Source organism: Heloderma suspectum, chromosome 5, assembly GCF_057233095.1.
Source record: "Heloderma suspectum isolate Gila_16-S chromosome 5, 16-S_ref, whole genome shotgun sequence".
Classification (NCBI taxonomy): Eukaryota; Metazoa; Chordata; class Lepidosauria; order Squamata; family Helodermatidae; genus Heloderma; species Heloderma suspectum.
Genome location: NC_139462.1, coordinates 39,603,461 through 39,620,183, shown reverse-complemented (window position 1 = coordinate 39,620,183; position 16,723 = coordinate 39,603,461). Strand labels below are relative to the sequence as shown.

General features: G+C 43.2%; 1 protein-coding gene across 2 annotated transcripts in view; it reads right to left on the bottom strand.

Annotated features, from left to right (window-relative positions):
* The window catches only part of ENPEP (glutamyl aminopeptidase), a 95,894-nt gene that overhangs the window by 27,637 nt on the left and 51,534 nt on the right, over positions 1–16,723 (bottom strand). For both annotated transcript variants that reach the window (XR_014792029.1, XM_084855863.1), the window contains exons 9-11: positions 7,969–8,034; positions 6,411–6,562; positions 5,469–5,548 (exon numbers count right to left, since the gene is read on the bottom strand). Coding sequence is in view for 1 of the 2 variants with exons in the window: in XM_084855863.1 (XP_084711989.1) it covers positions 5,469–5,548; positions 6,411–6,562; positions 7,969–8,034 (298 nt within the window). In the remaining variant the exon portion in view is untranslated. The remainder of the gene's footprint in view (positions 1–5,468; positions 5,549–6,410; positions 6,563–7,968; positions 8,035–16,723) is intronic.

Sequence of the window (16,723 nt, the reverse complement as noted above, 5' to 3'; positions counted from 1 at the left end):
TGCCTACCTTCGCAAGAGCGTTCTTGACCTGGCTAGATGTTGTGAAAGGGTTCCTCTTCAGCATGAGCAGAATTCTGCAGTCATCCACTTTAGTTGTCTTCCGTGGTCTTCCAGGCCTTTTGCTGTTGCTGAACTTGCCAGTTAATTCCTTCTTTTTCAGGATGTTCCAAACTGTTGTGTTGGCCACTCCCAATGTTTCTGCTATCTCTCTGATCATCCTAATGATGGCCTCCTTCACTTGCATGGACACCTCTTTGGACCTCATGTTGGGAGTTCCAGTGAACAGATACCAAATGCAAATGTAACACTCAGAACCCCCTCCAGGCCTTTTATCTGCTTGATTGGTCATGAGGTACCCAGGAAACAGGCCACACCTGGCATTACTTATGAGCCACCAATGATGGGTGCCCCACTTTTGTCAAACCCCTTGAATGACAACTGAAAGTCCTGAGTTTGCTCCCATCTGGGTGTGTTTCCTTTCAATTTCAATGCGGTGGTGTACAGAGGCCAACTGCCAAAATAATTATCTTTGTTCCAATATTTCTGGCCCTGACTGTATATATATTCCAACTTGTCAGTTCCAGTCAGTAGTCTGGCTGCCATATTATAACTAATGGAAGTTTCTGGGTAGTCTTCAAGGGCAGCCCCACACACAACACATTGTAGTAATCAAGCCTGGATGTTACCAGGATACATATCTCTGGCAAGGCTATCTGTGTTCTTAAAATTCCCCTTCTTCCTGTTTCACTGCTTCTTGAAGACAATGCAAATCAAATTGTTATATCCTGTATTCATAAGAAACCTGACCCAATTAAATTAAAATTGGTTTAGGAATGTGTTTAGTTATTTAGTCTTTGCTACACTATTTTAGGAAGCCTTTACTTGCAATAAAAGGATTTGTTAAAAGTGGAAATGAACTTTACTGATTTAATGAAAATTAGTTTCATTGGAAATTTTCTTATGCACACTGGATGTTAATTGCAAATTAACAATTTATCACCCCATGGTAGATGGCACAATGTTTTTGTTAACATTTAGTATTTGTCTTCTAGGCAGCATGATCCTAAGTGAATTTACTGACTTAAATACGACTTACTCCCTAGGATTGTGGTTGTAGTCTCTACAAACCTTTGAAGTATTAAAGGTCATCTTCATAAGTGATGACCTTATGAATTCTTCTACCTAATGTCTGGATGTTAGCAGACCATTTGATTCTAAAAATCGAATACATATTCAAGTAAACCTTTTGATTAGATTTATAGATCTGAGGAAGGTGACAACAAAATATAAGCATCACTTGCGAAAGGAGCGAAAAGTGTCTTTGCGAACAGCCAGAATGATTTACAGGGGGATTACAGAAGAAAATAATAATAATAATCACACACATCAGGCTGTTAGTGAACACTAGTGTATATAGATTAACTGAAGCTAAATGTAACTGCTCACTTGCAGTTTGATTCCAGACTTTTCCTTTTCAAACTTTGCAGTGCTGGGATAACTTCATTGTTTGTGACCTTGTGTTGACATAGTGTTTGGTAAACAACCCATCCTTTCTTATATGCTTACATGGCATGTATTAGATCAAGTATAAAAATATAGGCTAATGAAGCTAGCTAAGAAGAGGGGTTTACCTCACATAGCATCAAGTAGATGGAAGGTAGAGATGCTATGGATTTTGACTATAGTAGGTCTACTAAAAATATCTGAAGTTAAGTTTTTTTTTTTTCTGCTGTGGAGTAACCACTGATTTAGCACTTACCACTTGTCTAGTTAGGGCAAATTTATGTAGTGACCTTCTTAGCTGAATGGCTTTGAGCTCAGTTTGCTGTATGGCAGAATGGTTTTGAAATTCCTACACCATTTTCCCTGCTCATAATCCTATTATCATTATTATTTCTTCTTATCATTATTATTGTTGAACTTATATCCTGCCTTTCTACAAAAATACACAAGGTGGCTTATGCAAAATCAACATGGTACAAATTAAGATAAAAATACAACCTAAAACCAAAACAAAATACAACCTAAAAAGAAAACCAATTAATAAAACCAATAGCAGTTAAAAACAAGCAACAGTTTTAAAAGCAGCACATCGCAGAATAAAATATGGGAGCCAAGTTTACCACATCGTGGTGGGTCTTCTTACAGAAATATAAATATAGGTTACAAGATGGCTGGGAGCTGATGAAAGATTACGCAACTGCTTCAGTGTGCTAAACGCAGATCCACCTAGCTCACATTAAAAAAAACCTGCTGGTTTAAGACCAGAGTTATGGGTATCTCACGTTGGCTCGAGTCCCACAAAGCCAGGAAATGGGAAGCTAAGGCTCATGCCTTAATTGACATGCCCCATGATCAGTGATGATGTTGTGCAATGTCACAAATTACAACATGCCCTCCATGCGCCCCCACTTTCCCTTGGTCTTTCAGGCTTAAATCCAGATGAGAAGGTTGAAATCCCTGAGACCAGCAAACATGCCCAATGTTGTTCTGGTCCTGTATTGCTTTGTGAAGCATCTGGTTTTTACTGTATTGTCAAAGAATCCTCCTGTGAGATGACCCATGCCTGTTAGTTGCTTGTAAGCAAGCACAATTTGTGACATTGCACAAAATCATTACTGATGACAGGGCATGCCTGTTAAGCCATCAGCCAAACTTCCAATTTTCTGGTTTTGTGGCGCTTGAGCCAAATGAGATAGTCTTAACTCTAGTCTTAAACTGGCAGGTTTTTGATAACTGAATTTCCCTGATTTTTAAAAAGGAAATTTATTATTACAGTGTTCTGAAAAAAACAACAAATTCAAACACCCCCCCCCAAACAAGTCATTAACTGAGTTGATGCATACAAATAAAGAAATATGTCCTTGTATGTTCAAAACAGCTTATTTCTGACCAAGCCTACACAGGATTGCAGCATAGCATTTTCCTTTCCTTCCTTCTCTTCATCAGTGAGAGTGATTCCCTCAGCCTTCAAAATTACCTCACTCTTATCTCAGTTGACTGTTTCCTGCTACCCCTCTCCCACTGTCAGAATGCTACAGGAACAGTGGAATTCAAAACACTGGAGTACTGGCAGCATTCTAGCTTCAGAGTGAAACTGAGCATGCCCAACATAACAATAGGCTTTCATGGGGCAGAAAAACCTTGATAATTTTTAAAGGGCTGCTCAAAATTTCACCAAACCATTGAAAGGCACATCTCTCCACAAGCCTGAATAAAATACATCAGTAGTTTCCCCCAGAATTTGAAATATATGATTGCTGAGCTGCTGCTTGAGTAAAAAATACAAATATGTCAATTTTCAGCACTTTTAAATTTGCTGTATTTGTGGCAATTTGTATTGGATCATTTTGAATTGTGTAGAACTCATCAGGTAGATTATTAATGCCATTTTTCAAGTTATTAGCTCTACACGTTTCATTTTTTTAAGCAGTAGAACTCTGAGGTAATGGTTGAACTCCCCCCCCCCAACTCACCTTAACTAAAGGCGCACTCCTGTGCCCCTTAAACAATGAAAACTTGGTTGTGTATATTATCCTTAACTCTAGACCAGGGGTCCCCAACCCCCGGTCCACGGACCGGTACCACTCCGTGGCCTGTTAGGGACCGGGCCGCAGTAGGGGTGTGGGAACCCCCCTTACCTTGGGTCCGCAGGGGGGGGGAGGCGATCTGCCCCTCCTCCCCGCCCCGGAATCCTCGCCAGCCCTGGCCGGCTCTGCTCCGCGGCAAGTCCAGCTCTGGCCCTGTTCTTTGCAGTAATAGCCTATTACTGCAAAGAACAGGGAGGTAAATGGCGTCCGCTATGCGGACGCCATTTGCGTCTCAGCGGCCGGAAGTCCGCCCCCGGCTGAAGCCGGCCGGCAGCTCTGCAGTGAGTCCAGGGCCAGCGAGGATTCCGGGGGGGGGGAGAGAGACGGATCGCCCCCCCCGTGGACCCAAGGTAAGGGGGTTCCCACACCCCTATTGCAGTCCGGTCCCATCCCCCCCCCCCCAGTCCGTGGAAAAATTGTCTTCCACGGACTGGTCCCTGGTCCCAAAAAGGTTAGGGACCGCTGTTCTAGACCACATCTTGGCACGCTAAAATATATTTGTGCTGTAATTTCAGGAAAACATCTTACCACTGTACTTGCTAAATATGTAGGATATAAAGAACCAGCCTATGCATCAACTCAGACTGACAGTCTGATAGCATGTCTCATACTCAAATTCATCCTTTTTTTCTTTTCTCAGCAAAGGGATATTTTTCCTTGGTGTTTATACATGGATTGGTACATAAGAACACTGAACTGTTTATATCAATAGTTGGTGTGTAGAATAAGTTGGCCAGAAAAGTGAGTGTTCCTGAAGAATAATCACTTGGGATGAAATGATAGCTCAGTGGAAGAACATGGGTTGGATCCAGATTTAGTCATGTGCAACTAGGCTGGCAGAAGTGGACTTCCCCACCCCTCCTCCTCCCCACGGCAGCCCCACCAGTCCCCTGAAAATATTACACAGAGGGTCAGAGCGGAACCCATCTTATCAACAGAAGGCAGATCCTGGGTCCAACCTCGTGTGTTTTCCAAGTAGAAGGCACCAGGTTCAATCCCTGGCATCTCTAGTTAAAAAGAGTTTAGATTATAAGGCTGAAAAAGACCTCTCCTGAATAGACAATACTATGTCCAATGGACCAATGGTGTGTCTCACAGAATCATATATCACAGAGTTGGAAGGGACTTTGGAGATCATCTAGTCCAATCCCCTGGTCAATGCAGGCTCTGCAATTCAGGATGCAGCTACGGCATGCCTGACCATCCAGCCTCTGCTGAAATACCTCCAGTGAAGGAGAAACCCATCACCTCCCAAGGCAGCCTATTCCCCTGTTGAACAGCCCTCACTGTTACAAAGATTCTCCTAATGTTTAGCCAAAATCTGTTTCCCTGCAACCTCCAATCATTGGTTTTAGTCCTGTCCCCAGAAGCAACAGAGCTCTGGAGATCTGTCATCTGAAAGACAGCCTTTCAGATATTCAAAGACCACTATCATGTCTCTCCTTAATCTTCTGTTCTCCATACTGACCATACGTAGCTCTTTCAACTGTTCCTCAAAAGGCTTGGTTTCCAGACTCCTCACCATCCTGGTCACTTCTGTCTGGAAACAGTCCAGTTTGTCAATGCCCTCCATAAAATGTGGTGCCCAGAAGTAGACACGGTACTCCAAATGCGGCCTCCATATAAGGTGGCTTCATATGTGGTCTGAAACCAGTGGGGGAGGGACACCAGTCCTTCCTGCTTTCCCCCAAATGGCAACACTGCCTTATTCAAAGTATGTCTACTTTAAAGGAAAATCCCACTGGGTTCACTGTGGCACCTACTTCTAATAAGTAGGCTAAGCACAGGAGGGCTAATGTTTCACTTGATGTTCACCATTTTCTTGCTCCTTAATAAGGTATATTGCATAGATAGCTTCTGCCCATGAGTTAAGATTACCTGCTAATTCTGATTTATTGTAGAATGTTGTAATGCTTGTAGTCCCCTCATACCATTTCACTGGAATATTCCATGTGTAACTGAAAATATGGAAATGAAGAGATTTTAAACACACATACAAACACACACGAATACAGCAGCGTAAAGCTTATTACTGGAGATCGACCAGACTGATTTTGCTCATTTTTTAAAAAAACTGAAACTTGAGCAATGTAGATGTGCAGAAAATTTTGAAATTTTGAAAAGTTCAAAGCTTGCACTTTAGTAGCAAAACAGTATGTCCTGGCTGTTGTCCAGGACCTGGTAGGTCCTGATACATGGCTGGTCATTCATGAGTTGTTAGCAAGTTATGCAGATTTGTCTTACTAATTCTGGAAAAAATGGCATAGCTCAGTGGTGGAGCACCTGCTTTGCATGCAGAAGGCCCCTGGTTCAATCCCTGGCATCTCCAGGTAGGGTTAGAAAGAATCCTGGGTGAAACCCTGCAGAGCTGCTGCCAGTCAGTGTTGACAGTACTGGGCTAGGTGGACCAATGATCTGACTCAGTATAAGGCAGCTTCCTATGTTCTTGTGTTCTTTCCTTTGATTCCAGTTGCTAGCTCTGCTGTGCCACACACAATCATCACACAGGGGTGTTAGTTATTGTGATTATGTAAAGCAGTGCTAGGGGAACCTGTGGTGTTCCAGATGTTGCTGGATTCCAACTCCCATCAGCCCCACCCAGCATGGCCAATGGTCAAGGATGATGGGATTTGTATTCCAACAACATCTGGGGGTGCACAGGTTCCCCATTCCTTATGTAAGGATTGAAAGGAATTATATTTCTATACTGTCAAACTTCTGAATAAAGATCATGCAGTGGGGCCATTTGGGGAAGCAAAACATCTCAGCCTAGACCATGGCCAACATGACAACAACACTCAACTACAGGAGAAACTGTACCTGAATGCAGACGGTGGCTGGGAAGGGTCTGCTTTGGGATCAAGGAGAAAACGCTTCTGTAGCAGAGTTTGGTTCGAATGCACATTCAGCACAGGGTATCCCATCTGTGTGGTCCAGGTGTCCATCACTTCTTTGACTGGTTTATCACTTGCCTAAGAATAATAGTGGATGGTCATGTTGAGAAAGCCAAAGGAGATGGAAGAAGGGTATAACTCTTCTGCTCAGGAGGTGAGAGCCTACAGAGAGAACTGTTTCCCCCTCATAAATGCTGGCTTTAGAAACCATATGGGCACAGCTGGTCCAAATAATATATTTACTGAATGGCTTCTGGAGAGGTGGATGCTCAAGAAATTACAGGCTACCTCAAGTGAACATTTGATTCTGATGCCTTACACATATTGTCCCATAACAGTTTGGGGGTGGGGGAAGGGATTCATTATAACTAGTCTTTTTATCCTGAAACAAAAAGGAAGCAAAGACTCTAGCAATGCCAGCTTCACAGTGCCTGGAAGAAATCTCAGTTTTTTCAAGTATAAGCTCTGGCTTGGGAAAAAGCACTGTAGGCAACAGCTTCTCCCATCAGTGTGCCACAGTTATGGGAGAAAATGTACTGCCCGGTCCCCTGCATGCACTGCAGCTGTTAAAGCTTTAGGAATTCTGTCAGAGATGATATCTGACAGGCTCATTCTAAATGCATACAATGTTCCTAAATCGAAATGGGCTTAAAATTAATTGAGGATCCAACTGGGGTTGATAACAGCTTAAGCAGTCCCTTTTTTGGTTGAGTTTTGATGAACTCTTTTAGCTTGTTGGTTTTGTAAACAGCCCAGAGAGTTTGCAAAACTGAATTCTATTTATTTATTTATTTCCTCACTTTTCCACCAAAAAATGGTACTCGGAGCCATTTGGGTGGTACATATATTCAGTAAATAAATACATATTTTTACTTGAATGTACTTATTTATTTGCTATGTGTATATCCCATCTTTCCTCCACGGAGACCAAGGTGAAGTACATCCCTCCTCCTCTCCATTTTATCCTCCCAACTACCCTGTGAGGTAGATTAGGCTGAGAGTCAGTGACTGGCCCAAAGTCACTCAGTGGGCTTCATGGCCCACTGGGGACTACAACCCAGGTCTCCCGAGTCCCAGTCCAATACTCTAACCACTACACTACACTGATTCTTGATAGGTGACGGTATAGCTGACTACTCAAAGAACCACAGTTACAGGAAAGCAACCTGGTTTTTCTCTATGCAGGGAACATTATGGATGACATATTCTGTATGTATACGTAAAAAAATGTGATTCTTTTGCAGTTTCTTTTTATTATATTTTACTTTTCATCATCCTGCCTTGAGCAATTTCCTCATATAAAAATATGGGATAGTGAGATTTTGTGTGAACAAAGTGCTACATTTGAAAAGGATAGAGAAATTAGTCATAAGATTACTTTTCTAACCAAATGAAAAGAAAGGAGAAGGTAGGGGCTGGGAAGCTCTTCAAGTGAAAAGAAGACCATTTTTTCATGTCAAGAACTACATTTTTACAGAACATACCTCTGCCAGTGCTTTCCAGAAATGATCTGTTTTTGCATTTTGGAAATGATAGTCTTTTAAGTATTTCTGTTGGAGAAAGTGAAACAGTTGCTAAATATGAACACTCACCCACCACAATAATTTTCATAGTCTAATATTATAAGTTCTTCATTATGCAGTGACCACCCTCCTGATGGTGTGAATCAACAGCTGATGAGCTGAAACATCACACACTGAATTTGTTTCCTAATATTTTCTAGCACAATTCAAGGTGCCGATGCTTTATTTATTATTACATTTGTACCCCACCTTCCCCCTGTCCCAAGGAACCCAAGGCAAAGTCCTAAGTGGCCCTCTTGAACGACATAAGATATATTTGTTTTCCCTCTTGACTATTCCACCCATGCACTAAATCCATAAAAGACAATATCGAGGGTTGCAGTGCCTGTGTGGTAGCATGAATTCAGACAATGTGCTGGTGTGACTGTTGATATAACTCATTTATACTCTGGTGCAGTAAATGTTATGATTAAGAACATAAGAAGAGCTGTGCTGGATCAGACCAAGGTCCATCCAGTCCAGCATTCTGTTCACACAGTGGCCAAGCAGCTGTGTACAGGAAACCCACAAGCAGGACATGAGTGCAACAGCACCCTCCTATCCATGTACTACGTCTGAAACTAGAGGAAGCGTATAGCCATCAGGACTAGTAGCCATTGATAACCTTCTCCTCCATGAATTTGTCCAATCCTCTTTTAATTTTTTTTTTTTAATCCAAATTGGTGGCCATCACTACATCCTGTAGAAGTAAATTCCACAGTTTAACTATGCACTGTGTGAAGAAGTACTTCCTTCTGATTCTCCCACCAATAGTTTCATGGATGACCCTGGGTTCATGGCGAGAATGATTTTATAGAAAAGTTTTACAAGATGAGTAAAAGGAATCTTTTAAAAAGGAAATCTTTAAAAAGAAATGAAAATATGTCCTTGGTTTATACATAGCTACAAATGTAACTCTCACTGACCTTAATTATTTTCCCAATTAAAAGCTACTTATGTAAGGGAGAAGACTGTTCTCATTATAGCCTGGTCCACCTTATATTCCCATTATTCAAGAACGCTTCTTAAAATAACTCTCATCCATTTAACAAGACAGGAATTAATAATCCAGGTACAACATACTGGCTTTGGTAAACAAAAAAAACGAACAGGCTAGAATGCTCCCTCCAAGCTCTCCAGTCCTAATGCACTGTCCAATAAATGTGTCAGGCTAGAAAATGCTGACTCCCATGTCACGGCTGGATAAAGAATAGATCTGTCCTTTCAAAAGTGTTGAAACTTGCTTTCAGGGACCAAAGATTGGATCCTGCAGACATGCAAGATTGGAGTGTGGAAAAAAGTTTATTTTTCACTCTGGCTTGTATTGTCAGGGAACAGCTGTATTTCTGCTGACTTGTCTTTTAAGTGTCTCCCCCGCTCCCCCTGAGGTTTTGTTTTTAATTGCGATAGATTTTTTCCTCTGTCAAACTTATACCTGAAGTCAGCTTTAAAGTAAAACAGGTGAGTTGCATAAGGAGGATGTGTGGGAACTACTTTGCTATAATTCTTTGTGGCTATAATTTAATGCCTGGTTTGCTGGGAAACAGAGGGGCTGAATACAGATGGAGATTTACCATTTGGTAACTTTTACCTCAGTGTGCAGTGTAATGAGGAACTTAGCCATACTGTCTTGTGAAATACTGAAGGGAATTCTACCGCCTTCCCTGTTTCATAAAATTATCCTCACTACATGGCAGAATGGATGACATGGTTAGCAAATATGCCAAGTGGTTACATGAACACCATGGTAAGCTACCACTTGGTAAAACAGCTCTCCTGACTGAAAGGTATAAAACAGAAAGGGCACAGATGCCTGAATGATGACAGCTATTTGTGTCCTAGGCTCCCTTTACACATCCCTGGGCTGATGTGGTTGGTATTACCTCTGCAGTTGCTCTCACATTACTCCCAGGAATGTGCATAAAAGTTTCTGCTCACATGATTGGCCTTCCTGTCAAGGAAATCAACTCCATGGAGGACATTTTTATACAATTCTTCCTGCCAACAATGTGGGCATAATAGTGAAAGTGACAACAATGTGTATGTGTGTAAGAGAGACAGAATGAGCAAATACAAGGCTGGTCCTACTGATAGGTGGCATGAGGAAGCCACCTCAGGTGACAAGTTGATTCTGAGGGCAGGCTGCAGCTCCTCATCAGTTTCCCTGAATTTCCTATGGTAGTCTGCCCTGCTCCCCCTAAGCTAGCCTTCTTACCTCAGGTATGATGGAAGAAGCTGACCCATCACCAGAGAGAGAGAGAGAGAGAGAGAGAGAGAGAGAATTAATAAGATCTTTTCTTCCTTTCTTTTGTTTTTTGTTGTCTAAAGATGCCTTCGATGCTTCTGAAACCCCCTGCCTCTGTGTGCACGCACACCTAACCTAACAACATTTTTTTTTTCCTGGCAACTGCCTAGAATTTGAGTGGCAACAGCAGGACAGTAGATGGCACTGTTTGTCTCGCTCTCAGCTACTTCTGTGCTTTCGTAAGGGTAGCCCACAGACCGGATTAGGCTAGTTTGTATTGTGACAGGGTGCGACTCTAAAGTGTAAACTGGTTGAGGCTTGCCGGAGTTGGCTGATGGCATGAAAACCAGGGTGGAAGGCAATATAATAAATTAGCATCTCCCAAATTAACGGTGACCTTTCTCTACTAGCATGGGAACAGTGATAGAAAGGTTGTTGTCGTTTATTCGGTCAGTCGCTTCCGACTGTTCGTGACTTCATGCACAAGCCCACGCCAGAGCTTCCTGTTGGCCGTCGCCACCCCCAGCTCCCCCAAGGTCGAGTCCGTCACCTCCAGAATATCATCCATCCATCTTGCCCTTGGTCAGCCCCTCTTCCTTTGGCCTTCCACTTTCCCTAGCATCAGCATCTTCTCCAGGGTATCCTGTCTTCTCATTATGTGGCCAAAGTACTTCAGTTTTGCCTTGAATATCATTCCCTCAAGAGAGCAGTCTGGCTTTATTTCCTGGAGTATGGACTGGTTTGATCTTCTTGCAGTCCAAGGCACTCTCAGAATTTTCCTCCAGCACCACAGTTCAAAAGCATCTATCTTCCTTTGTTCAGCCTTCCTTATGGTCCAGCTCTCGCAGCCATAGGTTACTATGGGGAATACCATTGCTTTAACTATGTGGACCTTTGTTGTCAGTGTGATGTCTCTGCTCTTAACTATTTGATCAAGATTTGTCTTTGCTGTCCTCCCAAGAAGTAAATGTCTTCTGATTTCCTGGCTGCAGTCAGCGTCTGCAGTAATCTTTGGGCCTAGAAAGACAAAGTCTGTCACTGCCTCCATGTTTTCTCCCTCTGTTTGCCAGTTATCAATCAAGCTGGTTGCCATAATCTTGGTTTTTTTGAGGTTTAACTGCAACCCAGCTTTTGCACTTTCTTCTTTCACCTTCGTCATAAAGTTCCTCAGCTCCTCCTTGCTTTCAGCCATCAAAGTGGTATCATCTGCATATCTGAGATTGTTAATATTTCTTCCAGCGATTTTAACTCCAGCCTTGGCTTCATCAAGCCCAGCACATCGCATGATGTGTTCTGCGTACAGGTTGAATAGGTACGGTGAGAGTATACAACCCTGCCGTACTCCTTTCCCAATCTTAAACCAGTCTGTTGTTCTGTGGTCTGTTCTTACCGTTGCTACTTGGTCGTTATACAGATTCCTCAGGAGGCAGACAAGATGACTTGGTATCCCCATACCACCCAGAACTTGCCACCATTTGTTATGATCCACACAGTCAAAGGCTTTAGAATAGTCAATAAAACAGAAATAGATGTTTTTCTGAAACTCCCTGGCTTTCTCCATTATCCAGCAGATATTGGCAATTTGGTCTCTAGTTCCTCTGCCTTTTCTAAACCCAGCTTGTACATTTGGCAATTCTCGTTCCATGAATTGCTGGAGTCTACCTTGCAAGATCTTGAGCATTACCTTACCGGCATGCGAAATAAGTGCCACTGTTCGATAGTTTGAACATTCTTTGGTGCTTCCCTTTTTTGGTATGGGGATATAAGTTGATTTTTTCCAATCTGTTGGCCATTCTTGTGTTTTCCAAATTTGCTGGCATATGGCATGCATCACCTTGACAGCATCATCTTGCAAGATTTTAAACAGTTCAGCTGGGATACCGTCATCTCCTGCTGCCTTGTTATTAGCAATGCTTCTTAAGGCCCATTCAACCTCACTCTTCAGGATGTCTGGCTCTAGCTCACTGACCACACCGTCAAATCTATCCCCAATATTATTATCCTTCCTATACAGATCTTCCGTATATTCTTGCCACCTTTTCTTGATCTCTTCTGCTTCTGTTAGGTCCTTGCCATCTTTGTTTTCGATCATACCCATTTTTGCCTGGAATTTACCTCCGATGTTTCTAATTTTCTGGAAGAGGTCGCTTGTCCTTCCTATTCTATTATCTTCTTCCGCTTCTGTGCATTGCTTGTTTAAAAATAATTCCTTATCTCTTCTGGCTAACCTCTGGAATTTTGCATTTAATTGGGCATATCTCCCTCAATCACAGTTGCCTTTTGCTTTCCTTCTTTCTTGGGCTGCTTCCAGTGTCTCAGCAGACAGCCATCTTGCCTTCTTGGTTTTCTTTCTCTTTGGGACGTTTTTTGTTGCCGCCTCCTGAACAATGTTGCAAACTTCTGTCCATAGTTCTTCCAGGACCCTATCTACTAAATCTAGTCCCTTAAATCTATTCTTCACCTCCACTGCATATTCATGAGGAATATTAGTGAGCTCATATCTAACTGATCTGTGGGTCTTCCCTATTCTCTTTAGTCTGATTCTAAATAGTGCAATAAGAAGTTCGTGATTTGAACTATAATCAGCTCCAGGTCTTGTTTTTACCAACTGCATAGATGTCTGCCACCTTTGGCTAAAATGGATGTAGTCAATCTGATTTCGGTGTCGACCGTCTGGTGAAGTCCATGTATAAAGTCGTCTCTTAGGTTGTTGGAAGAGAGTGTTTGTTATGCACAGTGAGTTGTCTTGGCAAAATTCTATCAGCCTATGTCCTGCTTCATTTTGTTCTCCCAGACCGTGCTTGCCTGTAATTCCAGGTGTCGTTTGACTACCCACCTTAGCATTCCAGTCTCCTGTAATGAAAATAACATCTTTTTTTGGCGTACTATCCAGTAGGTGCTGCAGATCCTCATAGAACTGATCTCCTTCTGCTTCTTCAGCATCTGTGGTTGGGGCGTATATTTGAATCACTGTGATGTTAAATGGCTTACCCTGAATTTGAATTGAGATCATTCTGTCATTTTCTGGATTGTATCCAAGCACTGCTTTAGCCACTTTATTATTAATTATGAAGGCTACTCCTTTTCTTCTGTGGTCCTCTTGTCCACAGTAGTAGATCTGGTGGTCATTTGATGTGAAGTGGCCCATTCCAGTCCATTTTAGTTCACTGACACCCAAAATGTCTATATTTAATCTTGACATCTCCCCAATAACCACATCCAATTAGCCCTGGCTCATAGATCTTACATTCCAGGTTCCTATGGTGTGTTGATCTGTAGAACATCGGATTCGTCGTTCACCACCAGCACCATCGGCTGGTAGCCATCCTTTCGGCTTTGAGCTAGCTATGTCATCACATCTGGGGCTAGTTGAACTTATCCTCTGTTCCTCCCCAGTAGTATTTTGACCATCTTCCGACCTGGGAGTCCCATCTTCCGATGGTATACCGATGGTATACCGATAGAAGGGTTAATATCTCTTTATCAATTTAATCTCTGTTCTGGCTCTGGGCCCTGGCAGCAGCTGTGATATGATGGTGGGTAACAGTGTGATATGCAGAGTACATCATGAGAAACGCCGGATTGGATGAACCACAGGTTGGAATTAAGATTGCCGGGAGAATTATCAACAACCTCAGATACGCAGACGATACCACCCTAATGGCAGAAAGCGAAGAGGATCTAAAGAGCCTCTTGTTGAGGGTGAAAGAGGAGAGTGCAAAAGCTGGTTTGAAACTCAACATTAAAAAAACGAAGATCATGGCATCTGGCCCCATCACTTCCTGGCATACAGAAGGGGAAGAAATGGAAGCAGTAACAGATTTTATTTTCTTGGGCTCCAAAATCACCACAGACAGTGACTGTAGCCATGAAATTAAAAGACGCTTGCTCCTTGGGAGGAAAGCTATGGCAAACCTAGACAGCATAGTAAGAAGCAGAGACATCACCTTGCTGACAAAGATTCGTATAATCAAAGCTATGGTTTTCTCAGTAGTAACCTATGGCTGTGAGAGCTGGACTGTAAGGAAGGCTGAGCGCCGAAGAATTGATGCTTTCGAACTGTGGTGCTGGAGAAGACTCTTACGAGTCCCCTGGACTGCAAGGAGGTCAAATCAGTCAATCCTAAAGGAAATCAACCCTGAGTGCTCATTGGAAGGACAGATACTGAAGCTGAAGCTCAAATATTTTGGCCACCTGATGCAAAGAGAAAAGTCACTGGAAAAGACCCTGATGCTGGGAAAGATTGAAGGCAAAAGGAGAAGGGGACGGCAGAGGATGAGATGGCTAGACAGCATCACTGATGCAATTAACATGAACTTGAGCACACTCTGGGAGAGAGCGGAGGACAGGAAGGCCTGGCGTGCTCTGGTCCATGGGGTCACAAAGAGTCGGACACGACTTAATGACTGAACAACAACAAAGCACCCCATTGGATTCTGCCCTATGCCTCCTCCTATAATCAGCCTGTATATATTACGAAATGCTAACCAGAGTCCTGTGACCTCTTTCCACAGGGAACCAACCAAGCCTAATGAAGCCTGAACATCACAGCACTCAGAGTAGTGGGGTGAGCTAACAATACGTTCCAATGTACTGGGGAAAATGGGGAGATATGTGTAATGTCCTCTGACATTCCAGGAGGGCCTCAACAGGCTCTGGTCTCTGAACATCATCAGCTAAATCACTCCTGGCCCACCGAGTCCAGACATCTCCCAACATTCTCCCCAAATAATCTGCTGCCACCAGCTACTGATACACTGAGGGTAGCAGGACTCTCTCTTTTTATACTTGGCTGTGTAATTCGAAGCGAACACATGGAGTGAGGAATGCTAACCTTAGAATCCTGCCAGCCCAGATCGCATTCACAAATTAAAATCCTTTAAGTATATTTATTCATGGAAAATAACATCCAGAACACGTAGTCATTTGATAAAGAATAAGAAATAATGGCTTGATCTAATAAACTAACCCAAAATAACTCACTTCCCATTTCAACAGCCATTGGTTCCCAGCAGGCACTTCAGGAGCATCCTCGTCCTGATGCGTCCAGCAGGAACTGGCTTTGCTGTGTGCAGGCCTTCTCCCACTGGAGAAGGCCCAGGCACAGCAAAGTTGCTTTGCCTGTCCTGTACCTCCTCCTAGCTTAGCAGGTGGCTGGAGGAGGTCTCCTCCTGCTGTTAGCACTGTCCTTGGTTATATGCCTGTGCTGTGGCTATCCCAATGGGGAAGCCACCATGCGGGCAAGTTCCCTGCCCACCCACATTCACTGCTATTATCTCTGATCACATACTGGAGATACTGGTAAGTATTCCTCCAGAGGGCAGGGCTTGGAGGCTCAGCCTTGCCCTCTGAAGGAATCCTGGAAGGCTGTGCAAGCCAGATGGCCAAGCTCTGTGGGCTGTTTTAGGCCTACAGACTGGAGGTTGCCCTCCCCTGTACTAACTCCTCTGTCTCTTTTCATCCTTTCTTCTAACTGGAACTTCTCAACTGTCACTTCCCACCTGTCACTCATTCTGACTTTATCTACCATTCCATCACACTTCATTGCTGTCAATCATTCCTGCACTCACTGTTCTGTTCAAAACACATCTCAGCAGCTGCAATGTGTGAAATGGTAGGCTGGGTATTGCAAGGTCCTGTTGTATTCATGTATGTGCACTGACACTACAGACTACATTATCTCTCTGTCATAATATTAGAACCCAGGTTCATCCCATGAAGCTGACTGGTGGGAAATTCAGGCTGATAAAAGGAAGTCCTTCTTCACACAGCACATAGTTAAACTACAGAATTCACTTCCACAAGAGGCAGTGATGACCACTGTGATGAAATGGTATTTTGTTTTGTGGTTTAATTGTATGTTCGAAAGTTTGTTTGCATGATTGATGTATTCTAACATATAAAAGGTAAAGGTGTCCCCAACCAGTCGTGTCCGACTCTAGGGTGCAGTGCTCATCCCCGTTTCTAAGCCAAAGAGCCAGCGCTGTCCGAAGACGCTTCCGTGGTCATGTGGCCGGCATGACTGAACACCGAGGTGCACGGAACACTGTTACCTTTCCCACCGAGGCGGTACCTATTTATCTACTTGCAATTTCTTGCTTTCGAACTGCTAGGTTGGCAGAAGCTGGGACTGAAGACGGGAGCTCACTCCGTCACGCAGCACTTGGGTCTCGAACTGCTGACCTGCCGACCTTCCAGTCTGCAGTTCAGCGTCTTAACCACTAAGCCGCCGTGGCCCATTCTAACATATCCTTTCTCCTAAAGGCTATGGTGAGTAGGTGGTAGGGGAGAGATAAACTGTTCAGATTTTAAAAGGTGTCTCCTGATTGGCTGTTCCTTTTTCAGTTGGGAGAGTGAGGGAATAAAAGGCACTTGGTTTTCTTTAGAGGTGAAGATAGGGGCTAAATCTACACATAGCAGTTATACCATTAT